Here is a 23,570-nt window from a genome sequence, read left to right as displayed (position 1 = left end):
CCCACCGACATCTGAAACACGACTAGGGATGACACCTGGAGAAGAGTTCAGACCTGCGGGACCACAGGTGAGGTTTAGCCCTTGTGTTAGCGTCCCGATGAACGTCCCGCGGTGGCTAACCTCACTGGTTGCCGAGGTAACCGAGTCGCCGGCACAGTATCTCAAAGATCTCGGCGACGCAGAGGAGGATGGTGATCACGGTGAAGGTGAACATGGCGCTGAGGAAGATGGTTTTTTCAAAGTGCTCCGGCACCATGCACTTCGTCACGTTGAAGGCCTTTTCCAAAGCGCTGGCGTCACACATGAAGAGCGGGTGGACCTGTGGGGGGGGCAGAACCACCTCGAATCAGCCGGGATGGTTCCCCATCAGGGCTCACGGCGGACCCTCAACACACACCTGGAAGCCAAACAGGTGGCTTTGGAGCCAGAAGGCGATGACTTCAAGAATGATGCGTAGAAGAACCGAGATGATGTAGAAGACGGTATAGGTGGGTCGCTCCAGGATCTCCTCCTGGTCGATGGTCTTACAGGCTGCGTAGAGGTGGAACACCGCCCCCGGAACCAGAACTGTTACCAGCTGGAGCGCCCAGAACACCTGAAGAGGGCATGAAACGAGCGTCTCACCTTGTAAGGTGATCTAAAAGAGTCGCGTTAGCTTAATGGACTTTCTCCAGCGGTTCTGGTCGGATCGTATCTGATTCGTGAAAATAATTGTACAACTTTTAAATCTATTGTAAAACAGACCGACAGGCAGCAGAGAGATTACATTTGATCTGTTATTGCCGGTTAGCCGTAATTAGGTGTCATTAGCATAGAGGCTAATGGGAACCTGCAGGGGCACGAGAACAGTTCCCTGAGGAACACCATCATTTCATGAACCTGAAGCTGATGGACATAAACCCGATTATTAAACTGTCGTAGAGATCAGAACCCTTCACAGGTGAGCCGGCGCCCTGGTTCTCATCGGTCCGGTCCGGTCCGGTCCTACCTGAGGCGTGACGGGTCTGAACTGGTTGTAGCAGTAGAGGTTGAGCTCTCTGCGGTCCGGGTCGCAGCTGAAGTGCAGCGCCTCGTTCCCGTAGACGGCGAAGCCGAGGACGCCCAGGAAGAACATCCGGACCGAGCCGAAGAACAGGGTGTGGAACTGTCCAATCACGGTGGGAGGCCTGAGCTGGGACACACACACCATCACCTGAGCACACAGGTGTTCCAGCGCAACACGCAAACAGACAACACAATCATGGCCCGACGGAACCGCGGGGTCCACGGGTCCCAGAGCCAAAGCCCACGATGGCCCGACGGAACCAAGGGGTCCACGGGTCCCAGAGCCAAGGCCCACGATTGGCCAGCGTCTGTCCACTTACGCAGCCTTCATAGAAGTTCTTGATGTAGTTTAAGGACATGGTCTCCCCTGTAGAGTTCCAGGACGGCTCTGGACCACCAAGAGCCGTCTCTGTCTCTCTCTCTCTCTCCCTGAAAGTCCATGTCAGTGCATGTTTTTTTTTACCTTTTATCCCTCCATCAATTGACTCTCTCAGTGGACAAAAGACAACAGGGACAGAGGGGCTCCCGGGGCTGGGGGGGGGGGGGTCCATCCAGATAATCCCTGTGAGACCATGTCAGCAAAACGTCCAGCGTGTTGCACACAATGAGCAGAGCAAACAACAACACGAAGCTGGACAGCGGAGCGTCTTCAAACGCCAAGCGTCCCCCATGTCCTGATAAGACATCAGAGGACATCCCTGGTCCTTCAGCGCTAACACGAAGAGAACCGTTAGTGGGATTATTTAGACACGACAGAATAATGATCACAAAAATAAAAGGTTAAGAATCAGAACACGCCCCTCCCTGCTGTCCCAAAACCGGGCCGCCCCCCCACCGAGACAAAATCCCCAGAATCAAAACGGGACAGGGCGAGATAAGGAAGTCCACGCACCAACCGTAGTCCGGGCGCTGTGTTGTTCATTCCCGCCTCTGAGTCCACGCAGGGATCCTAAACTCGGGCCAGGTGCGGGACGGTGCGGGACGGTGCGGGACGGTGCGGGACAGAGGCAGCGTCAGACCAGGATCATGATGGGACGCTTCCGCTCCAGCCTTTCAAAATAAACCACAATGGAGGAGCTGGGAGGCGGAGTCTGTCCACCACAGAGACATTCAGAGAGGGAACGACGTCCCTGAAAACACAAGGTCAAAGGTCATTAGAGATGAGAGCCGTTGTTTGCTCACAAAGCGTCACATGATCATCTCGTCGTACTTTTACTTTGAAGTTCCGGTGCCGGTTCGATGTCTCCTCCTGAGAGTCTGAGGTCAGCGGGTCCAAACGGGTCGGTTCTGGTTCACACAAAGAACAAACAAACAGGAGTGATGGATTCATCAGAACAGCTCTGGTTCTGAACATGCGATCAGAACCTCCAGATCGGATCAGGAACCCCCCCACGACCCCCGCCAGCCAGGATGTGTAAACATCATCAGCGCAGCCTCGTCTCAGGAGGCGGAGCCTTCGTCCCATCAGCCTGAGAAACGTTCTGATGAAAATATTGACAGGTGCATCCTCACCTGTAACCGGGTCCACGGGTCCTCACCTGTAACCGGGTCCTGACCTGTAACCGGGTCCACGGGTCCTCACCTGTAACCGGGTCCTGACCTGTAACCGGGTCCTCACCTGTAACCGGGTCCTCACCTGTAACCGGGTCCTGACCTGTAACCGGGTCCTCACCTGTAACCGGGTCCTGACCTGTAACCGGGTCCTCACCTGTAACCGGGTCCACGGGTCCTCACCTGTAACCGGGTCCACGGGTCCTCACCTGTAACCGGGTCCACGGGTCCTCACCTGTAACCGGGTCCTGACCTGTAACCGGGTCCTCACCTGTAACCGGGTCCTGACCTGTAACCGGGTCCTCACCTGTAACCGGGTCCTGACCTGTAACCGGGTCCTCACCTGTAACCGGGTCCTGACCTTTCAACTCTGATTTGTGACCAGAATCAAACGTCATCAGCTCCGGCAACGACAACAACAGTGCACACATGTGTCTGAGCCGGGAATCGAACCGCCAACCTCTCGACCTCTCAACCACCTGCGCCTCCGATAGGATGAGTTTGTTGTGAAGGTTGAAGAATCAATAATAAAATAGAACAATAAATCTCAGTGAACTCTGAGAACAAGCGAGACACGCACGCGCACACGCACGGGGGGAGAGCGCGTGCGTGCTCCCGGCGTTAAAGTAGAGCCGCCGTTTCTTGACGAGCGTCAGTCGCTGCTCGCCCTCCCGACAGACCGTCGGTCGGTCCGTCGGTCGGTCCGCTGTTAGTCGGTCAACTTTCTGCTCTCTGCCGGTCGCTTCGGTTCCGTTTCCCTGCGTCTTTACGCACGGAGCCTCCGTTACGCGCCGATGGACGGCGAGTTCCTCTCGTCCTCACCGCCCGGTCCCGGTCCCGGTCCCGGTCCCGAGGCTCCGAGCCCGGACTCGGTCCACCTCGTCCTGCGCTGCGTCATGGCTCCGGTTTACGTGCTCGTGTTCACCGTCGGGCTGCTGGGGAACGTCACGCTGGTGAGGATCTTCATCAGCAGCCGCGCGGCGCGGGGCGTGCCCAGCGTCTTCATCAGCAGCCTGGCGGCGGGGGACCTGCTGCTGCTGCTCACCTGCGTGCCCGTGGACGCCTTCCGGTTCTTCTCCGAGGAGTGGCTGCTCGGCGCGGCGGCGTGCAAGCTCATCGCCGTCATCCAGCTCACGTCGGTCGGCGTGTCCGTGTTCACGCTCACGGCGCTGAGCGCGGACAGGTAGGACGACACACGGGGGGGGGACCAGAACAGAACTAAATCTCAGTCACGTCGTTCCGACCGAGCCACTGGTCCGATCTGTATTGATTTGTGTTATTAATGTGTTATTAATGCGTTATTAACATGATTATGAATTCAGATCGGCGTTCACATTGATTGGGTGTAGATCCAGCCGTCTGGCTGACGTACGACTGTTAGCGTGTGCGTGTGTGTGTGCGTGTGTGTGTGCGTGCATGTGTGTCTGTGCATGTGTGTGTGCGTGTGTGCATGTGTGTGGGGGTGCATGTGTGTCTGTGTGTGTGCATGTGTGTGTGTGTGCATGTGTATCTGTGTGTGTGTATGTGTGTGTGTGTGCATGTGTGTGTGTGTGTGCATGTGTGTCTGTGCATGTGTGTGTGTGTGTGTGTGTGTGTGCATGTGTGTGTGTGTCCATGTGCATGTGTGTGTGCGTGTGCGTGTGCGTGTGTGTGTGTGTGTGTGTGTGTGTGCTGCATGGCAGCAGCTGAACTCTTCAGAATTCATGGATTCTGGTTCTGATCCGGGCTTTCGGAGGACAGGAGTTTCTCCATTTATGCAGCGGGTCGGCGTTCTGAGGATCCTGAAGGTCACCGGCGAGGTGCCGGCCCTCGTTTGTTCTGGTCACCCCCCGATGATGCCGTAAACATCGGTTTTCAGGTCGCTAACAGGAAAAGTCATTTCCTGTTCACGCAGCCGCGTGTCCGACCCAGATGGGTTCTAATGAGGCCCTAACGAGCCCAGAACCGCCCCGGAGTCGCCTGGAGGTCCTTCAGGAGCATCAGCAGGGAGACGTGCAGCAGCATCGTCAGCACGTTAGCACGTCAGCTAACCTGCAGCAGGTTTGGGTCAGAACCAGGCCCGTCTACCACACAGGAACCGGACCAGGAGAAACTCCACCCACATGCAGGGAGAGGGTCCAAACCCGATCAACAGCACCGGGAGAGGAGAGGAGAGGAGAGGAGAGGAGAGGAGAGGAGAGGAGAGGAGAGGAGGAGAGGAGAGGAGGGGATGGAGGTGGGGGCCTCAGGACGGGAGAGCCTGGGTTCTGCTGGGTTCTGCCGGGTTCCGGTACTGACCCGGTTTCTGTCTCGTCCCTCAGGTATAGGGCGGTCGTCACCCCGATGGACATCCAGGCGTCCAGCGCCGTCTCCTGGACCTGTCTGAAGGCCGCGTCCATCTGGCTGCTGGCCGTCCTGCTGGCCGTCCCCGAAGCCGTCTTCTCACAAGTCGTGTCCATGCAGGTAGAATCCAGAAATACTGCAAGAAATACTGCAAGAAATACTGCAATATTACAAGCATACTACACGGAATACTGCCATATTACAAAATAATCTACAGTAAACACTACAAGTAATACTAAAACACTATAAGGAATACTCCAGCTAATACTACACTAGTACTATACAACAACCGCCTCTTCAAGGTGTTTGGTCTTCTCGTTGCTATGGAAACACAGCTGAGCAGGTGCTGATCGGTTCGCCTCTCTGATGACTCGTTCGTTCAGTCGATCGTTTCAGAACCGGGCTGGACCAGAACCTTCTGAGCCCTCATCATCCTCTTCAGTGTATTTCTCTGCTCTGGTTCTGCCAGTACCGGTTCTTGAGGATCTGCAGGAACCGGTGGGGTTCTAATGCGGAACCCATCTGTGCTTCTTCTGGGTCAGGGCGTCGACACCAACGCCACCTTCACCAACTGCGTTCCGTACCCGCTGTCCAACCCGGTGCATCCCAGGGTCCACTCGGTTCTGGTCTTCCTGGTCTACTTCCTGGTCCCTCTGGCCGTCATCTCGGTGTTCTACTACCACATCGCCCGCACCCTGACCCAGAGCGCCCACGACATGCCGGGCGAGGTCAGCGACCCCACCAAGAGACAGGTGAGTGGGCGTGGGCGGCGCCGGACCGGGTCAGCGGGTCAGGAAGGTGACAGGAAGTCAGATCAGGTCATCATTTAAAACAGAACCGCAGGAATCCTGTCAGGGTCCACCAGTCGGGACAGGAAGTCTGCTGGGTTTTCACAATAAAAGTCCCCCAGTCCATCGGTCCCTGGTGAGCTAACAGCTAAAGGGTCACGGGTGGTTTCCACCCGACAAGGGGCCCCTCGAAACTATCCACACACACCTGCATGAATGTGTAGGGGCCCCGTAACATGAATGGACATAGGGTGAAGGTGCTCCGCCCCCTCAGACTCTAACCGTGCTGCTCCGCCCCCTCCAGGTGGAGACCAGGAAGCGCCTGGCGAGGGTCGTGCTGGTGTTGGTGGGCGTGTTCGCGCTGTGCTGGTTCCCCACCCACCTGCTCTACATGTACCGCTCCTTCCACTACCACCAGGTGGACCTCTCCCCGGCCCACATGGTGGTCACCCTGCTGGCCCGGGTCCTCAGCTTCTCCTCCTCCTGCGTCAACCCCTTCGCCCTCTACCTGCTGAGCGGGAGCTTCCGCAGACACTTCAACAGGTGAGACAGGCCCCCTCGTGGGTGTTTTATATTCCTGGCCCCGCCCACAGATACACATGATAGCGTTCATGATAGCGGTACTCATGCTAACTCTGTCCTTCTTCAGTCAGCTACGATGTGGTCACGGCCCCGCCCCCGAGCGCCAGGCCGGCTCCCTGCAGAGCACCTCCCACATCCGCCTCACCTCCATTAAGAAGACCACACCCTCCAACAGACAGGAGGTGGCGCTGTAACGAGGGGAGCTTCTGCTCCTCCTGCAGGAGGCACTAGAGAGCGTAGCCAAGTGGCTGAAGCATAACCCCCCCCCACACACACACACACACCTGGGTCTGATAGCATGATCGCTACGCTAGCATGTCTGCTCACCATCGGGCTGTATTGATCCACCTGCCGGACCCGGACCGAACCGGGTCCCCAGAGACCGGAGCCGTCCTGAACCCCAGCCCAGGCCGGACTGGTTGAAGCTAAGCTAAGCTAAGCTAAACCGATGGCTCCGATCACAAGATGTTGTGATCAATTTTATTTCCACCACCAGATCATAACAGGAAGTCGTCTCAAGACCTGCAGGGACAGACAGAACCCAACTTGTCCCACGAGCAAGAACTCTGGAGACGGAGGCAAGGAAAAACGTCCTTTAACAGGCAGAAACCTTGGACAGAACCTAAGACTCATAGTGGACTGGCTGGGGGGGGGGACAGCGGGAGACAGAGGGAGACAGAAAGAGACAGAAAGAGACAGAGGGAGACAGAGGGAGACAGAAAGAGACAGAGGGAGACAGAGAGAGACAGAGGGAGACAGAGAGAGACAGAAGGAGACAGAGGGAGACAGGGAGGGACAGGGGGACACAGGGAGACAGAGGGAGACAGAAAGAGACAGAGGGAGACAGAGAGAGACAGAGGGAGACAGAAAGAGACAGAGAGAGACAGAGGGGGACAGAGGGAGACAGAGGGAGACAGAGAGAGACAGAGGGAGACAGAGAGAGACAGAGAGAGACAGGGAGGGACAGAGGGAGACAGAGGGAGACAGAGAGAGACAGAGGGAGACAGAGGGAGACACAGAGAGACAGAGGGAGACAGAGGGAGTCTTTGATCACATGACTGGCGTGTTCCCACGGCGACAGCAGGAACCTGCGCCTTCAGTGTCAGGAGAACATCGCTCGTCTTCATCACAGCATGTCACCATGGTTACAGCAGCTGTCAGTTCATAGCCCCCCCCCCATATGAGAACACCAGCGGGTTCGAGAGCCACGCACTCCCTCTCTGCATGCGTGTGTGGCTGTTTCAAGGGGCCCGTTCACGCGTGTGGCTGTTTCAAGGGGCCCGCTGGGCGAGGCTGTAAACGGTGTTGTTGTTGTAACAAAATAAAAGCTTTCTACAGGAAGTCTGTCCGTCGGATGAGGGACCGGAGGTGATCTCTGAGCACGGTCGGCCCCCGGGGGCCCCCCCAGGTAGACAGCACCTGGACGGGCTCCCCAGAGGAGAACAGAAACACGCCGTTTAGACCCAACATCCTCGATGGGACGCTGCGTCCACGCTGCGTCCACGCCGCGTCCACGCCGGGGCCACGCCGCGTCCACGCCGGGTCCACGCCGCGTCCACGCCGGGTCCACGCTGGGGCCACGCCGCGTCCACGCCGGGGCCACGCCGGGTCCACGCCGCGTCCACGCAGCGTTGCGTTTCCTTTCTGTCCGTCTCTCATCCTGATTAAATCCTTTCCGCCTCCAGATGATTCAATAATTAAAGGACGTTAATCAATGGACCAGCTGTTGCATCGGATTGATGTCCTGTTTGTGTTTCTAAGGGAGCCCGGGATGCTTCTAAGCTCCGCCCCACACGACACACCGAGGAAACGAAGCCGCTAGAGCACCAATCGACATCATTGATCCGCTGCTGACACTGAGGGGACGACCGGTTTCAAACCATTCAACGCTGAATTAGGTTCCTTTGGATGGACGTTGTTGCCCTCCGACCCCCGACCTCCAACCCCCACCGGTCCAGGCTCCCGTATTAAAGCGTTTCATTTATGCTAAACGTAGCTCTCGCTCTTGATATAACTTATAATGAATTAGAATTCATTTTCTGCTTCATGAGTTCATCCGACCGCTAACAAGCTAACGGAACGCTGGCTAGCTGGGGTCTCCTGGTGGACGAGCTTCCTCTGGTGACCTTTGACCTTTAGTGAGAGGGTTAGATCTGCGTTTTCTTTCGTCCTCCTCTCTCTCCCTTACGTCTGCGAGGCGGCGCCGCGCTCCCGGCACGGGTCGTCCGTTTAGCCAGGGACACGGAGACGGACGGCGAGGACAGTCAGACAGGCTTATTGATGAGGTCACTGGACCCTCTACTGATCACACACACTCTCTGGTCCCAGCAGGCGGCTCTCTGCTGCCCCCTACAGGACAGACTCAGACACTTTCTGTCTGCAACACGTGAAGAAGAAGAACAGCAGGAGCTCAGGCAGCCAATCAGACGCCGGCGCTGCAGGGTCCAACAACATTCCGTCCCGGGTTATTTTGGGGGTCAGCTGTCGTCTGTCCTATCAGCAGGACGCTCCCGCTCCTCCCGCTCCTCCCGCTCCCCCCGCTCCTCCTGCTCCTCCTGCTCCTCCTCTGCCTCTGTCCATTCTTCACCTCCTCTCGTTGGCTCCTGGTAGGTCGTTCTCCTTCTGTCCTCCTTTTCTAGATGTCTTTTAATAGATTTGTTTCCTTTGAGGAGGCGGGACCAGATGAAGGCCGGCCCCTACGTTTACCAACAGGAAGTGTTTGTTGTTGTTTACTTCTGGTTAATTAAATCTGCTGCTTTGGAGGCTAAGAATGAACAAAAGGTGGAGGCGTGTGATTGGCTGGGTGCCCCGGTGGGCGGAGCCTGATGGATGAGTGGACCGAGTAAACAAAGAAAGGCGTTTCTATGGAAACGCGTGAAGTTTCAACGGATTTGTGTCTGTACAGGATGAGTGAAGCTGTTTGACCATATTTGGGCGTACTCAGAATAGATGAGCCTTTAACAGGTGTCGTGGGGGGGGGGGGGTGTTAGCTCAGAGGCTAATTTTAGCTTCCAGATACAACAACATGGCCGCCATCATGTTGCAACAGAGCCTCTGGGCAAAAAGTGGAAAAGGGGTGGGGCATAGCAGGCATTCTACCAATCACAGCCCCCCTCCATTCCCGTTAAAAGCAGGTGTGTCTTACCTGCAGCATCACTGGTCTACCTGGTGGTCCCTTAGCCTTAGCCTTAGCGTCCGTCCGGATGGAGATGATGAAAGCAGCGGCGGCGGCGCCGCCACCCCAGCCCGACGCAGCGTCCTCCTCCACAGAAGGAGACGCGGCGGCTTCTCCTGCCGCCTCCTCTGGCTCCCGTGACCCTTTGGAGGAGTTCAGCCGGCGGCTGGAGGACATCATCAGCACCTACGGCCCTGCGGCCAGCGTCCTGGACAGACAGGTGGGTCATGTGACCTGACCCGGCCACGCAGGAAGCCGCCGCCGCTGACCTGTGCTGCTTTGACCATCAGAGGACGATGGAGGACGAGATGGAGACGATGAAGACGATGACGGTCGCCGTGGACGCAGGTGAGCTAGGGAGATGCTTTGAGAGGAGCGTGGGGGCGGAGCCTACATTTCCCATCATGCTGCTGCCGTTTAATGTCACATGCGGTGCTTTTATTTTGAAAGGAGTCTCCACAGACGTTTCTCTGGTCATGCAGAGGCTGGACCGGTTCTCGTCTCCAGAAGACAAACTGGAGGACCTGCTGAGGACGTACGCAGAACTGGTGAGAGCAACTGGTAAAGGGGGCATGTCCAGCAGGCAGCACACCTGAGTTGTGTGTGTGTGTGTGCGCAGGCAGCCTCGCTGCGCCTCCTGCAGCAGAGGTTGCCCGTCCTCCTGGAGGAGGTGCGCTGCAGCGGAGCGGCCCGGAGCGACCTGGAGCAGCTGTGCAGCGAGCTGCAGGGACATTACATCACGCTGAGGGTAGCCCCGCCCCCCCGCTCCCCGCCCCGCCCCCCGCCCCGCACCTCCTACACCCCTCTGTCCTCCCCCAGGAGGAGACCCTCCTGCGCTGCAGGGCGGACGAGGAGAGCAAGGCGGAGATGGTGGAGGACTTCCAGGAGAAGCTGCTGGAGATCCAGACCCAGATCCAGAAGCACAGCAGCCGGAACGAGCAGCTGAGCATCCAGAACCAGAACCTGAGCCGCAAGCTGGGGGGGCTGCTGGACCAGTGTGAGCAGAGGGAGGAGGTGAATCAATCAATCAATCAATGAACGTCCAAACTTTAGAGAGGAGCATGTCTGACAGGACGGGGGCGCCGGTTCTCGGGACGCCGGTCCTCAGGTCCACGGCAGCAGAACCGTTCAGGTTCTTCTTCTCTCTCTCCAGACCCGTTCAGGTTCTTCTTCTCTCTCCAGACCCGTTCAGGTTCTTCTTCTCTCTCTCCAGACCCGTTCAGCTTCTTCTTCTCTCTCTGCAGACCCGTTCAGGTTCTTCTTCTCTCTCCAGACCCGTTCAGGTTCTTCTTCTCCCTCTCCAGACCCGTTCAGGTTCTTCTTCTCTCTCCAGACCCATTCAGGTTCTTCTTCTCTCTCCAGACCCGTTCAGGTTCTTCTTCTCTCTCTGCAGAACCTGGAGAAGTTCAACAGCCGCAGAGATCTGCAGCAGAAACTGTCCGAAGCTAAAGTGCAGCAGGCTAACGCTCGGCTAGCCGAGGCCGAGGACAAGCACCGGCGGGAGAAAGAATACGTGAGTCCGACCCGGCCCGGCCCAGAGGCCCGCCGCCTCGGCCACGCCTCTCGTGCACCTTGCCGTCGGCCCGGATTAACTTTGACCTGTCTCTGTTGCCGTAGTTGCTTAGGGAGGCTATTGACAAAACAAAGAAATGCTTCGCTATGAAGGAGCAGGAGCTGTCCATGAAGAAGAAGGTAACGGCGCCGCTAACCGGACTCTGTCTCTCTCTAGTTACTGGTTCAGGCGGCTGAGTGGAAGCTGCAGGCTCAGACACTCACACAGCAGGGGGCGGCGACGCAGGCACAGGTGAATGCACCCGCCCACAGGGAGGGGCCTGAGCTAGCGCTGCGCTAACAATAGCTAACGATGGCGAGCTAGGCGTGTGGCTAGCAGCGCTCTGGTCATGCCTACATTAGGTTTCACCAACCAGAACCCAACCAGAACCCAACCAGAACCCAACCAGAACACAGCGGTTCTGCCGTCCCGGTTTAAACCAGCGTGGGACGGACCATCGCCGATCAGAACTGATTATTGATTAGACCTGATTGGGCAGAAGGTTCTGGGTTTAAATCAGACAGGACTTTAATCTGGACCCCAGAACCTCGCCCCCTAAAGGGACCCCAGAACCTCGTCCCCTAAATGGACCCCAGAACCTCGCCCCCTAAAGGGACCCCAGAACCTCATCCCCTAAATGGACCCCAGAACCTCGCCCCCTAAAGGGACCCCAGAACCTCGCCCCCTAAAGGGACCCCAGAACCTCGCCCCCTAAATGGACCCCAGAACCTCGCCCCCTAAATGGACCCCAGAACCTCGCCCCCTAAAGGGACCCCAGAACCTCGCCCCCTAAATCGACCCCAGCCGGGTGTCGGGTTCACCAGAATATTATTACCCAATCTGCTCGTTTCCCGGCAACAATCAGGGCCCGGTTCTGTAATCACATGACGAGTCCGTTTAGACCCCCCCCCCCCCCCCCGCGTTGTCTATGGCACCGGCTGACTCCTGTCTCGTCTCCTGTCTCGTCTCCCGTCTTGTCTCCTGTCTCGTTTCCCGTCTCGTCTCTTCCCAGCTGACTCTCTACGCTCAGAAGTTTGACGAGTTTCAGGAGACGCTGGCGAAGAGCAACCAGATCTACGCCCACTTCAAGAAAGAGATGGAGAAGGTGGGTCGGAGACGTTTGTCTTCCATCAGGACACGTGTTGAAATGCTCCTCTTAGACAGGATGTCTGACTGTACTTGTACTGTAATACATGCTACTGTTTGACTGTACTTGTACTGTAATACATGCTACTGTGCGACTGTACTTGTACTGTAATACACGCTACTGTGTGACTGTACTTGTACTCTAACATTCTATCTAATTCAAACCCCGCCCCCTTTAGATGACGGAGAAGATGCAGAAGATGGACAAAGAGTCCAACGTGTGGAGGACCAGGTTTGAGAACTGCAACAAGGCTCTGACCGACATGATCCAAGAGGTTTGTAATCTGATTCCTGTTAAACCAATCAGGAGGAGGCGAGGAGCGGAGTTTGGACGGATGATGCTTACTTCCTGTTTCTGTTCCAGAGAACGGAGAAGAGCAACGAGTACGACCTGTTCGTCCTGAAGATCCAGCGGCTGGAGAAGTTGTGCCGCGCCCTGCAGGACGAGAGGGCCGTCCTCTACGGCAAGATCAAGGAGGTCCGTCTCTCCAGCGTCCCGAAGCCCGAGGACATCACAGAGGACGAGGACGAGTCCGGACTGCTGAAGCCTGCAGAGGCCCAGAACATCCAGGAGAGGGACCCGGTCCTGACAGAGGACATGACCCGTCTCAGGGAAGAGCAGGCCAAACTGCAGGAGTTTGCCGCCTCCCTCTTGGCCACGCCTCCTGTTGATGAAGATGAGTTAGATGATGAAGATGCAGTCAGGTCTTTATTAACTCAGTTTAAAGAGGAGGACGCCCCAGTCCCCGAGCAGGAGGACGCCCCAGTCCCCGAGCAGGAGGACGCCCCAGTCCCCGAGCAGGAGGACGCCCCTGTCCCAGAGCAGGAGGACGCCCCTGTCCCAGAGCAGGAGGACGCCCCTGTCCCAGAGCAGGAGGACGCCCCTGTCCCAGAGCAGGAGGACGCCTCAGTCCCCGAGCAGGAGGACGCCCCACTCCCTGAGCAGGAGGACGCCCCTGTCCCCAAGCAGGAGGACACCTCTGTCCCCGAGCAGGAGCCGGTTGTCCTGGCTGAAGCGGCGTCACCAGCAGAAGTTCCCGTGGAGGGCAGAAAGGGACGACCTGTAGAACCGGAGGAGGAGACCCAACAGAAACCTCCCGAAGCCCGTCCTGAGCTTCTGATCCGCCAGCAAGAAGACCAGGTCCAGTCGGAACCACAGAAAGAACCAGAATCAGCGCCGTCCTCCAGTCCAGACTCCTCAAAGGATCAGACTCCAAAGAGAAAGAAGAAGAGGAGCCTGAAGAACGCGAGCTAAAGCTCATTGGGGGTGGAGTCGGGACCCAACCGTGATGTCACAGGTTACTTTGTTCTGATTGGTCACGCTCATACTGTGTTTCCTAAAGATTTAATGTTACCTGAGGGGAAGGACAAATAAAGCTGGACATGCACCGTGGACCTCAGAGATGTTTGAAGTCCTCCGGCGGACCCGCACCGTAGCAGAAGGTTCACTATTGGTTGCTCGTTGCTCCGCCCACAGCGCATGCCAAGGTTAACTCTTAGCTTGTTGTGCTACCTGAGGCATTTCCAGGTTCTACTGGGCCGGAGCGGGCCCGACTCAGACCGACCCCCCCCCCCCCCCCCCCCCCCAAGGGAGAACAAGAAGTTTGTCTGCTGTTGGTGTAAACCCTAAAAACCTGTGCTAATAAACAGATTCGGGTTCTTCTGACTGATTCGGTGAAGATTTGTGACGGGGGCGGGGCTTAAGCCAAACTCGCATCAGGTAGGTCGGCCCCCATTGGCCGTGACCGTGACGTCAGCGCGGTTGTGCTGACTGGCTGTCGTCAGCAACAACCTCCTGTCCACTAGGTGGAGCTGCTGCCCTCCAAAGGTGAGGCGGCTTCAGCCGTCAGTTCAGGTGCAGTTCTACCCGACGCCACCAGAGGGCGGCAGAGGTCCTTAAACAATCCTGAGAGGTCTTTAACGCGCCAGAATAATCACACGCACGCACCCGCACGCACGCACACAAGCCCAAAGGAGGGCAGCTCCTTTCGACCAATCAGCATCCTGAGTTTAACGTGGCAGCGGGCTGAACTCACCGGCATCAGGTGCGTTCAGGTTACAGCTCACCTGTTCAGGTGTGCCAGACTGACCTGGCCCTGCTCAGGAAGTGGTTCTTTAGGGATCCGGAGGAACGTCGGAGATCGGATCCTCGTGAACAGACTTCTGGGTGTTTCTCCGTCGGATGCTCCTGATGTGGATAACATCCGACGCTCCGGGCCCAAAGGACGTCCGGAAACATCCCGCCTGAACATCCGACGCTCCGGGCCCAAACGACGTCCGGAAACATCCCGCCTGAGCATCCGACGCTCCGAGGCTCAACATCCTCGCTCTGCTGCTGCGAACGGAGAGATTAGCTCTCCACCTCCGTCAGAGCCACGGTTCAGCATGACGGATGGAATCTTCATCACAGCAGGGAGCCGAGCGTGAGCCCACCCTCCTCCTCCTCCTCCTCCTCCTCGGTGAGTCCCGGAGTCGGGTGAGGACACGTCTCCACGAAGGGACGCTTAAGTTCCTCTAATTCATTCTGGAAACGAGGATTTCACAGAAGGAGCTGCTGTCAGGATTAAGTTCACCTCCAGGGAGGAGCGCCAGCCCCTCATCCGACGGGCTTCATCCGACCGTCGGATGAGGGGTGAATCACCAGAGACGGAAAATGTCTTCAAGTCGAGTGAAACACAAAACGCGTGTATGTTAAATTTAAACAGTGTGAACCAATCAAATAAGCCACGACCAGTCTGCTGCGGCTAGCGGGGCTGATTTATGCATTTCTTTTATCCTGACGTAGCCGCTAACTAATGCTAACTATACGAGGCTCAGGAGCTAGCAACCGCTGGCGAAAAAAGGGAACTGAGACCATTTTGGTGAGAGTGATGCAATCCAGTGTGGATACAAATACAGCTGGCTAGGTTAGCAGCAGAGCTAATGTTAGCTCTTATAACTGAGACTAATACAGCTGGCTAGGTTAGCAGCAGAGCTAATGTTAGCTCTTATAGGTGAGACTAATACAGCTGGCTAGGTTAGCAGCAGAGCTAATGTTAGCTCTTATACTGAGACGAATACAGCTGGCTAGGTTAGCAGCAGAGCTCATGTTAGCTCTTATAGGTGAGACATCATTTGCACACAACCTAACATCAGCTAAATTATCTAAATGTTAAACAGGAAGTGAAATAAACCAAATAACAAATAATAATTTCCTTTGTGTTTTTGAGCGGGAAAAGCGACACGGATCAGCGGCTGACAGCGACGTTCCCGGCTCGGAAGGTCCAGACCAACCGGTTCTGACCCGGCAGCACTTTGAACGTTACAGAACTCGCCCAGAACCCGTGTTGATATTTCAGCAGGAAAAATCTCCCGCGGGACAAAAAGCCACGCCCAGAAACGTGATGTCACATCCTTCGCTTTAACTCGTAAACAACCAATAAACAGTAAACAGAGACACCAGCGTAGACACAAACAAACAAGGCCGTTGATTCATGCTTCTCCAGACTCCTCCCACCCTCATTCCTCCAACCAATCAGAAACTAGAGTTCGCCCGTCATTTCTGTTTGCCGTTCCCTGCTTTTGCTTTGCTAGCTGGCTAGCACAGCCCGGATCATGCTACGCTGTGCTAGCCCGTAGCCCAGCGGGCCGCCCCGGAGGAGGAGGAGGAGGAGGTAGGCCCTCCCCTCTCCTCCACCGGGAGCCTCCTCCTAATGCTGACAAACAGTGCTAACAGTGCTAACGCTAACGGGGGAGGCCCATGTGGGTTTTGGAGTCCGGTCCGGTCTGGTCACGGACTCTGCTGCTCCATGTTGCTGATCAAAGGCTCTCTCTTCAGGAACTGCAGGTGTCTGACGGAGCGCCACACGCCCACGTAGCTGGAGGCGGGGCTCTCCTTGTGGAGGTGCTCCCGCTGCATCTCCAGAACCTCCTGCTCAGTCATGATGGTAGAACCCCGCCCCTCCTTCCGGTCAGCGCTGCACACCTGTCCATTAGCCTCCTTCCCGTCCGGGTCGGTACCGGCTGCGGGTTCGTCCCCGCAGGGCTCGCCAGGAGGCGCTCGCTGCTCCTGCTCCTCCTCCTCCAGATCCTCGTAGAGGCTCCTCCTCTTCATCTCGTAGTACTTGACGATGCAGTAGGTGACGGAGCCCACGGTGTTGACGGCGACGCCGCCGATGAACAGCCCGGTGGGCGCCACGTCGTCCAGCGCCAGCATGCCCACGGTGATGGTGGCGATGCTCTTGACCACGCCCACGAAGCTGGTGGTGACGGCCGAGTTGATGTAGGTGCAGTGCAGCGTGGTGAAGTTCATGGCGCCGCCGATGAGGACGCAGCAGACGAAGATGGCGGTGACGTGGGGGTCCGACCAGCCCGCGTAGCTCCACATGCTGACGGCGTCCGTGGAGATGAAGGAGCAGAGCAGGAGCACCTGGAAGGAGGAGGCGGGGCAGAGTCAGGAGGAGGCGGGGCAGAGGCTGGGAGCGTGTGGAGGGCCGGCGCCGGTACCGGCGTCGCCATGGTGGCGATGGCGTACTGCGCCGTGAGCGGCCCGTGCTCTCTGTCCAGGCTGCCCTTCTGGATCAGAACCAGGTAGGAGGCGTGGACGATGACCGCCAGCACGCCGGTCACGTAGCCGAACGGGTCGCCGCTGAGGTCACCGGCACCTGAGAGCAGAGGGGGGGGGGGTCACAGCGCTGTTGCTAGGATACCGGACGCTTGGCTCATCCGTCCAACGGAAATGAAAGGCAAACAGCTCGGGCCGACGGCCACCTGCTCAGGTGATCTCACTGGGAGGACAACGTGACTCCACCCACCAGGCGCCAAGAGGGAGGGGCCAGCGCCAAAGACTTTTACACAGAATACAGTTTTAAACCTCCGACGTAAATCAGCATCTGAAAGGAGGAATTAAAAAAGGACGGAGACAGGGAGTGGGACGGGGGACGAAAGACGAAGACAGGCAGCGAGGAAGAGGAGGAGGACAAGATCAATCCTGCCTGGAGGAAGGCTGGAGACACACACACACACACACACACACACACACACACACAGACACACACACACACGCAGATACACACACACACACACACACACACACGCACACACACACACACACACACACACACACACACACACACAGACACACAGATACACACACACACACGCACAGATACACACACAGACACACACACACAGATACACACACACACACACACAGATACACAGAGACACACACACACACACACTCACAGATACACACACACACACACACAGATACACACACAGACACACACACACACAGATACACACACAGATACACACACAGACACACACACACACACACACACAGATACACACACAGATACACACACAGACACAGAGGAGACACACCGACCCCCTCCCAACATGAACCAGGGCGGGGGGGGGGGGGGGGGGTCGGTGAACCCTGGAAGAAGGATGAAGGTCCCCAGCAGACCACAGAGTCCACCGAGACCTGGATCTGGATCTGGATCTGGACCTGGATCTGGTTAAAGGGTCTCTGGAGATGGACCGTCAGAGACTGCAGGGAAAACACGATCATACAATCTGTATCGATCAATAGTTAGTGCTGATCAACAGCTGATCCATCCCGCGGTGGAGTGTGTGTGTGTGTGTGTGTGTGTGCGTGTACCAGCCAGCGCGGCCCCCCCGGTGGTGATGATGACAGCGGTTGCCACGCCGACGGACGGGACGCCGTCCTTCAGGACACACCCCCCGATGCTGAGCGTGAAGAGCGGCAGGCAGCGCTTGAAGACGACGTACATCGGGAGACTGAGTCCCCGCAGGGACAAGAGGGTCAGGGAGGACTGCAGCGTGGACAGGACACACACGGGGGCAAAGTCCTGCACGCACACGCACACGCACACGCACACGCACACGCACACGCACACGCACACGCACACCAAGGGTGGATCCTATTGGCCAGGAATCAATGCTCTTTTATTTTGAGCTTCCTGTCATCCAAAGGGGGCGTGGCAATTGCTCCCGACCGGTTCAGACCATGTTGGTATGTGTGTGTGGGGGGGGATTCCTCCTTCCTCCTGCTTCCTTCCTCCTGCTTCCTGCCTCCTGCTTCCTGCCTCCTGCCTCCTGCTTCCTTCCTCCTGCCTCCTTCCTCCTTCCCCCTGCCTCCTTCCTCCTGCTTCCTTCCTCCTGCTTCCTGCCTCCTTCCTCCTGCTTCCTTCCTCCTTCCTCCTGCTTCCTTCCTCCTTCCCCCTGCCTCCTTCCTCCTGCTTCCTTCCTCCTGCCTCCTTCCTCCTGCTTCCTGCCTCCTTCCTCCTGCTTGAACTGAACTAGAATTATTATTTCATTTAAAAATATATATTTTACCTTCAAATCATCCAATCAGCTCCTCAATCAATCAATCAATCAGGTATAACCCATCCGGCGGGGGGGTGGGGGGGGGGGGGTCACTGGTCAGAACATTTTTACACATTTGAAACACGAAACTCGTCCTAAACTCGATGATGACGTAACACGACGAGCTTCGGTTTAGTTTGTGGATCTTAGAAACGCTGTGACGTCATAGTTCGGAATGAAATGTGAAACTCGTTTCGTGTATCCCGCAGGTGAAGGTCGGAGCCCGGCGGCGGTACCTTGGCCAGCTGCAGGCTGAACGGCGGGATTCGAACCCTCCCCAGCCGCCGGAGCGTCTCCAGGGTGAGCGCGGCGCCCCCGCTGGTCAGAAGCTGCAACAGCGTCAGGAAGCTGAAGTGGAACCGACTGATGAGAAACTTCAGCAGGATGTTCAGGGAACCGGAGAACACGCCGTGCGCCACGGCCACGGAGATCCCGAGCAGCCGCCGCTGGACCACGTCCATGGCCACAACCGGACCGGACCGGAGGCTCGGGCTTTTACGCGCGGCGGGGACGCGCTGCTGCTGGAGGAGCAACGTGAGGAGTCCCGGCGGAGGAGGCGATCAAGGAGCTCCTGGGGAGAGAAAAGTGAGGAGAGAAACGGAGGAGCTCCGCTTTTCTCCAGTTCAACTCTCTTTAGAAAATACTCCTCCACTTCTCCTCCTAACCCCCCTCCCTCCCCCCCGGTGAGTCTGAAGAGGAGGAGAACCAGAGACCTCCGGAGATCAGGAGAGAGGAGGTCGTCCTCTGGGAGCTGCCACTGAAATATGACTTTATGCCGCAGCGCTTGGCGAAATACCCGAGAGAGGGAGGAGATGGGGGAGAGAGGGAGGGAGGGAGGGAGGGAGGAGGTCCAGGATCGTTTTTCTTCAGCAAATAAACTAGTGAACATCGTCTCCGTTAATTATTCATATTTGAGGTTGTTTAATGTTTTAATTATCACTGACAGGCAGCAGAAACAGACCCGGACCGGACCGGAGCGGAGCGGAGCGGGTCACCTCCTCCTGCACCAGGTCCCCAAACACAGGCGCCATCTCAACCAGGATGAAGCTGAGGAAGAGGAGGAGGAAACTCCCCACCTGGGCAGGTGTCCCATCAGATCCGCCACCTGCTGCTGACGCATCATTGATCGATGATGTCACCGATCGATGACGTCATTGATCGATGACGTCACTGATCGATGACGTCACCGATCGATGACCTCTAACCTGTAGATTAAATATCATCTCGGAGCGACGGGATTAAACATCTGGGATTATGGAGCAAGTAATCCGCCGCCTCATGGATCGGTGTGACGACGTCCTCGTCATCGTGGGACGTTCTGGTCCAGCTGGACACTCCGTGTGACGGTGGAAGACGACTTGTCCTCTGTGGCTAAATCCCTCAGAGGGGACACGCAGCTGTTGATGTCCTCCCCAGAGACAGAGGTTCTGTCCATGTCCCGGAAGGACTTCCACAAACGAGGAAAGACGGGAACACGAGCCAGAAAAGAATCTGCAGGTTTCAGGTTACCTGGTTCAGAGGCTCCACCCCCAAGGACATTGTCCTCTCTCGTGGAGCTTCTGGAGGACATATCAATACAGCCGGGTCTGGGTTCTGTTCAGCAGGTCTTTAATGTCAGAGATCAGAACACGACGGAATCAAGCCGCGCTGAAGGTTGTGGGTTCGACTCCGTGTCTGCCTGGGTTCCTCAGGTGAACTGATCGCTATAAATGAGCTGTGAGTCTCTGTCTCTGTGTGGCCCCGCCCTGCGCTGGCGACTCATCCGGGGTGTAGCCCCGCCTCTCAGCCACAGCAGGAGGAAGGAAAACATTTAGAACTCGGAATATTGTAAATATTACTAGAATGTGGGCGACATGATAGCGGTAGACATGTACCAGAAGTACACAGACATGTACAGTAAGTACACAAACATGTACCAGAAGTACACAGACATGCACCACATGTACACAGAAATGTACAGTATGTTCACAGACATGTACCAGAAGTACACAGACATGTACAATAAGTACACAAACATGTACCAGATGTACACAGACATGTACCAGAAGTACACAGAAATGTACAGTATGTTCACAGACATGTACCAGAGTAAACAGGTCTGTAATCTGGACCAATGAACACGGACCTGACCCCGACCCGGTCCAGACCGGCCCGGTTCAGGTCCAACGTCCTCAGTGCTCCGTCTGAACGGAGTTGATAATGATCCGTTGATTATTGATCGATTGGGGTCCTGCTGACACGGATCCAGTGAGCCAATCAGCAGGCTGCTGTGTGTGGGGGTGTTGCAGCAGACAGGCAGGAGGGGGCGTAGACCTTCACCGTCTCGTCCCAGGAACAGTCAACCACCTGCAACACACAACAGCACGATCAGCTGACAGCAAGGACAGAATCCAGGTCTGGATCTGGACCAGGTCCCGGGTCTCGTGGGGGGGGGTCGGCGCTGCCTGATCCAGACCCGCTGCCTCGGTCATGTTGGTAATTCCCAGGACAGAACATCCAGTCCATCTGACTTCCTGTAATGATGGTGTTTTTACCTGGTTGCTAGGCAACCAGCCAGCCTCTACACACATAGCCCGTCCTGGTTCTGGTTCTGGTTCTGGCGACAGGACGGCGGACAAAGCTGCAGTAAAGGTTCAAAGTCTGAATAACAGCCTGTCAAGTATTTTAAGTCGAGAAAAGGATGAAAAAGAAAAATAATTAAAAGAATAAATGAATGTTTTTATCAGTTTTAATTGCCATGGTAACAGAGAGACGAATGACGGTTCCTGGGAAAGTCAAAGTAGTCGTATTAAAACTGAAGACGCAGCTTTCTGACTCCGCCACAGCCAATCAGGAACCAGGTCGGGGGGGGGGGGGGGTGTGCCACAGCCAATCAGGGACCAGGTCGGGGGGGGGGGGGTGGTACCTGGTCGGGGGGGGGTGCTACCTGGGTGAGGGGGTGTGGTACCTGGCCGGGGGGGTGTGGTACCTGGGTGAGGGGGTGTGGTACCTGGGTGAGGGGCTGTGGTACCTGGCCGGGGGGCTGTGGTACCCGGTCGGGGGGGAGTGGTACCTGGGTGAGGGGGTGTGGTACCTGGCCGGGGGGGTGTGGTACCTGGGTGAGGGGGTGTGGTACCTGGGTGAGGGGGTGTGGTACCTGGCCGGGGGGTGTGGTACCTGGGTGGGGGGGTGTGGTACCTGGCCGGGGGGGTGTGGTACCTGGCCGGGGGGGTGTGGTACCTGGTCGGGGGCTGTGGTACCCGGTCGGGGGGGAGTGGTACCCGGACGGGGGGGGGTGGTACCTGGTCAGGGGGGTGTGGTACCTGGTCGGGGGGGTGTGGTACCTGGTCAGGGGGGTGTGGTACCTGGCCGGGGGGGTGTGGTACCTGGTCGGGGGGGTGTGGTACCTGGTCGGGGGGGTGTGGTACCTGGTCGGGGGGGTGTGGTACCTGGCCGGGGGGGTGTGGTACCTGGTCGGGGGGGTGTGGTACCTGGTCGGGGGGGCGTGGTACCTGGCCGGGGGGGCGTGGTACCTGGCCGGGGGGGTGTGGTACCTGGCCGGGGGGGTGTGGTACCTGGCCGGGGGGTGTGGTACCTGGGTGGGCGTGTGCAGGTTGAAGTCCAGCCCACAGACAAACTCCGAGTGATGCTCCACCGTCTCCAGGAGAGGCCGGTTCCGGCTGTGATCCCAGAACCTGAAGAACAAACAGTTTAGTGACGTCAACCGGCAGAACCGTCTGCAGAACCACAGAACCCGACACGGTTCCGGATGATTTAAAGAGGAGGAGAGTCAGCACTCTGGAGGAGGAGAAGAAAAAGAGAGAAAGGAGAGAGAGAGAGAGAGAGAGCCAATAAAACGCCAGACCTCAGGCAGCAGCGGCCAATCAGACTAATTGAAAGGTAGTTTCTCTTCCTGCGTGCGTGCGTGTGTGTGTGTGTGTAGGCGTGTGTGTGTGTGTGTATGTGTGTGTGTGCCAAAGTCCTGACGCAGCGAACATTCACTCCAGACTCATCCACTTTGCAAATGTAATTAAATCATTTCACTGCAGCTCCGATTGAACTCCATTAGACCTGGAATAACACACACACACACACACACACACACACACACACACACACACACACACACACACCGAGTGAGCCGTTAGTGTAAATCACTTCTTTGAGCTTCTGTGATTGGTCCAGGTTTCGTCCCAACAATGTCCCGTCTTGTCTTCGTCTCTGATTGATGCTTCAAATAAGAAAAACTTTATGCTAACGTGGAGACAGACACAAACACACTGGACGATGTCATGGATGCTGTCAACAACTTTGGACACCATCATGTCCCTCATTAGCGAGTCAGAGACGGAGTCCAGCGAGTCAGAGACGGCGTGCAGCGAGTCAGAGACGCCGTCCAGCGAGTCAGAGACGGCGTGCAGCGAGTCAGAGACGGCGTCATGTGAGACTGTGATTACAGCGTCAGGTGTGTGCGTGGCAGCACGGCGTGTCCCAGCTCGACAAACACCGTGGCGTCTCCACAAAAGACGCTGATGCTGCCCTTTGTCCACAGGACATCAGTATTTATCCTCCATTGTTCCACGCCGTTCACCTGCCAGCTCGCAGCAGTACTATGAAACTCATTAGGTCACTGAGGAGGAGGAGCAGGAGGAGGAGGAGGAGGCACAAATAAACACAGCACTCCTTTTACATCTGAGGAGGGGAGGGGAGGAGTCACACCAGGTGTGTACTCTGGAGCAGCAGGTGTGTCAGCAGACACACTGGAAGGTGGATGGAGGCGGGCTCAGACTGGATGACACGCCTCCTCGTCTGATCATGTGACCCGGCAGGTGAACCCAGTAACGCCACAGTAATGAATGGATCGGGGATCATCGATCAGAACCGAATGGACACAGAGTGAAATGAAAGAAGCAGAGCGACCGTTCGGTACCGAGAGACAAACCGTTCTGCTGGAGAATGAGTCGCCCACGGCAACCGTCTGCCGAGCTCGGGTTCCGCCCCATTAACCAGTTCCTATCAGGCTTTATGATGCCGTTACCTGCTAATACGTTACCAC

The 23,570-nt window shown here is 56.8% G+C and overlaps 5 protein-coding genes across 6 annotated transcripts in view; 2 read left to right on the top strand and 3 right to left on the bottom strand.

The window, feature by feature from the left end:
- Positions 1-121: 121 nt before the first annotated feature.
- On the bottom strand, positions 122-1,403 carry gje1a (gap junction protein epsilon 1a). The gene is made up of 4 exons (XM_068754011.1): positions 1,365-1,403; positions 989-1,171; positions 398-595; positions 122-319 (listed from the first exon to the last, which is right to left on the bottom strand). Exons 1-4 carry the CDS (start codon positions 1,401-1,403, stop codon positions 122-124), a joined length of 618 nt encoding a protein of 205 aa, XP_068610112.1.
- Positions 1,404-3,389: 1,986 nt separating this feature from the next.
- On the top strand, positions 3,390-6,698 carry nmbr (neuromedin B receptor). Its single transcript, XM_068753727.1, has 5 exons — positions 3,390-3,778; positions 4,896-5,037; positions 5,460-5,669; positions 6,010-6,248; positions 6,355-6,698. The coding sequence occupies exons 1-5, from the start codon at positions 3,390-3,392 to the stop codon at positions 6,479-6,481; spliced, it is 1,107 nt and encodes a 368-aa protein (XP_068609828.1). The 3' UTR covers positions 6,482-6,698.
- Positions 6,699-8,780: 2,082 nt separating this feature from the next.
- txlnba (taxilin beta a) lies at positions 8,781-13,553 on the top strand. Of its 2 annotated transcripts, none has more exons than XM_068753663.1 (11): positions 8,781-8,893; positions 9,439-9,682; positions 9,753-9,810; positions 9,913-10,010; positions 10,082-10,210; positions 10,282-10,476; positions 10,856-10,975; positions 11,192-11,266; positions 12,027-12,119; positions 12,340-12,435; positions 12,525-13,553. In XM_068753663.1, the coding sequence occupies exons 2-11, from the start codon at positions 9,491-9,493 to the stop codon at positions 13,413-13,415; spliced, it is 1,947 nt and encodes a 648-aa protein (XP_068609764.1). In that variant the 5' UTR covers positions 8,781-8,893; positions 9,439-9,490; the 3' UTR covers positions 13,416-13,553. The 2 variants fall into 2 exon arrangements, with proteins under 2 accessions (XP_068609764.1, XP_068609763.1); XM_068753662.1 differs by lacking the exon at positions 11,192-11,266 and adding an exon at positions 11,080-11,154.
- Positions 13,554-15,667: 2,114 nt separating this feature from the next.
- Positions 15,668-19,335, bottom strand: slc35d3 (solute carrier family 35 member D3). Its single transcript, XM_068753664.1, has 4 exons — positions 18,772-19,335; positions 17,808-18,018; positions 16,646-16,803; positions 15,668-16,568 (listed from the first exon to the last, which is right to left on the bottom strand). Exons 1-4 carry the CDS (start codon positions 18,994-18,996, stop codon positions 15,930-15,932), a joined length of 1,233 nt encoding a protein of 410 aa, XP_068609765.1. The 5' UTR covers positions 18,997-19,335; the 3' UTR covers positions 15,668-15,929.
- Positions 19,336-20,132: 797 nt separating this feature from the next.
- Positions 20,133-23,570, bottom strand: part of pex7 (peroxisomal biogenesis factor 7) — an 8,100-nt gene continuing 4,662 nt past the window's right edge. The window contains exons 10-11 of the mRNA XM_068753688.1: positions 22,110-22,209; positions 20,133-20,881 (exon numbers count right to left, since the gene is read on the bottom strand). Of these exons, the coding sequence (XP_068609789.1) occupies positions 20,792-20,881; positions 22,110-22,209 (190 nt within the window). The 3' untranslated portion in view covers positions 20,133-20,791. The remainder of the gene's footprint in view (positions 20,882-22,109; positions 22,210-23,570) is intronic.

This window comes from Brachionichthys hirsutus, chromosome 20 (assembly GCF_040956055.1).
Source record: "Brachionichthys hirsutus isolate HB-005 chromosome 20, CSIRO-AGI_Bhir_v1, whole genome shotgun sequence".
In the NCBI taxonomy this organism is placed as follows: Eukaryota; Metazoa; Chordata; class Actinopteri; order Lophiiformes; family Brachionichthyidae; genus Brachionichthys; species Brachionichthys hirsutus.
Note: the sequence above shows the minus strand (reverse complement) of the source record. Positions and strands in the feature narration are given on the sequence as shown.

Excerpts from the sequence above, each read along its gene's own strand:
- txlnba (XM_068753663.1), top strand. The coding sequence starts at position 9,491 with ATGGAGATGATGAAAGCAGCGGCGGCGGCGCCGCCACCCCAGCCCGAC. Across the intron at positions 10,976-11,191 it reads ACCGGCGGGAGAAAGAATAC|TTACTGGTTCAGGCGGCTGA; the intron begins GTGAGTCCGACC and ends GTCTCTCTCTAG. Across the intron at positions 11,267-12,026 it reads GGGCGGCGACGCAGGCACAG|CTGACTCTCTACGCTCAGAA; the intron begins GTGAATGCACCC and ends GTCTCTTCCCAG.
- nmbr (XM_068753727.1), top strand. The coding sequence starts at position 3,390 with ATGGACGGCGAGTTCCTCTCGTCCTCACCGCCCGGTCCCGGTCCCGGT. Across the intron at positions 3,779-4,895 it reads ACGGCGCTGAGCGCGGACAG|GTATAGGGCGGTCGTCACCC; the intron begins GTAGGACGACAC and ends CTCGTCCCTCAG. Across the intron at positions 5,670-6,009 it reads GCGACCCCACCAAGAGACAG|GTGGAGACCAGGAAGCGCCT; the intron begins GTGAGTGGGCGT and ends CGCCCCCTCCAG.
- gje1a (XM_068754011.1), bottom strand. The coding sequence starts at position 1,403 with ATGTCCTTAAACTACATCAAGAACTTCTATGAAGGCTGC. Across the intron at positions 596-988 it reads TCAGACCCGTCACGCCTCAG|GTGTTCTGGGCGCTCCAGCT; the intron begins GTAGGACCGGAC and ends TGCCCTCTTCAG. Across the intron at positions 320-397 it reads GCCACCTGTTTGGCTTCCAG|GTCCACCCGCTCTTCATGTG; the intron begins GTGTGTGTTGAG and ends CCCCCCCCACAG.
- slc35d3 (XM_068753664.1), bottom strand. The coding sequence starts at position 18,996 with ATGGACGTGGTCCAGCGGCGGCTGCTCGGGATCTCCGTGGCCGTGGCG. Across the intron at positions 18,019-18,771 it reads TCAGCCTGCAGCTGGCCAAG|GACTTTGCCCCCGTGTGTGT; the intron begins GTACCGCCGCCG and ends GTGTGCGTGCAG. Across the intron at positions 16,569-16,645 it reads TCGCCACCATGGCGACGCCG|GTGCTCCTGCTCTGCTCCTT; the intron begins GTACCGGCGCCG and ends TCCTCCTTCCAG.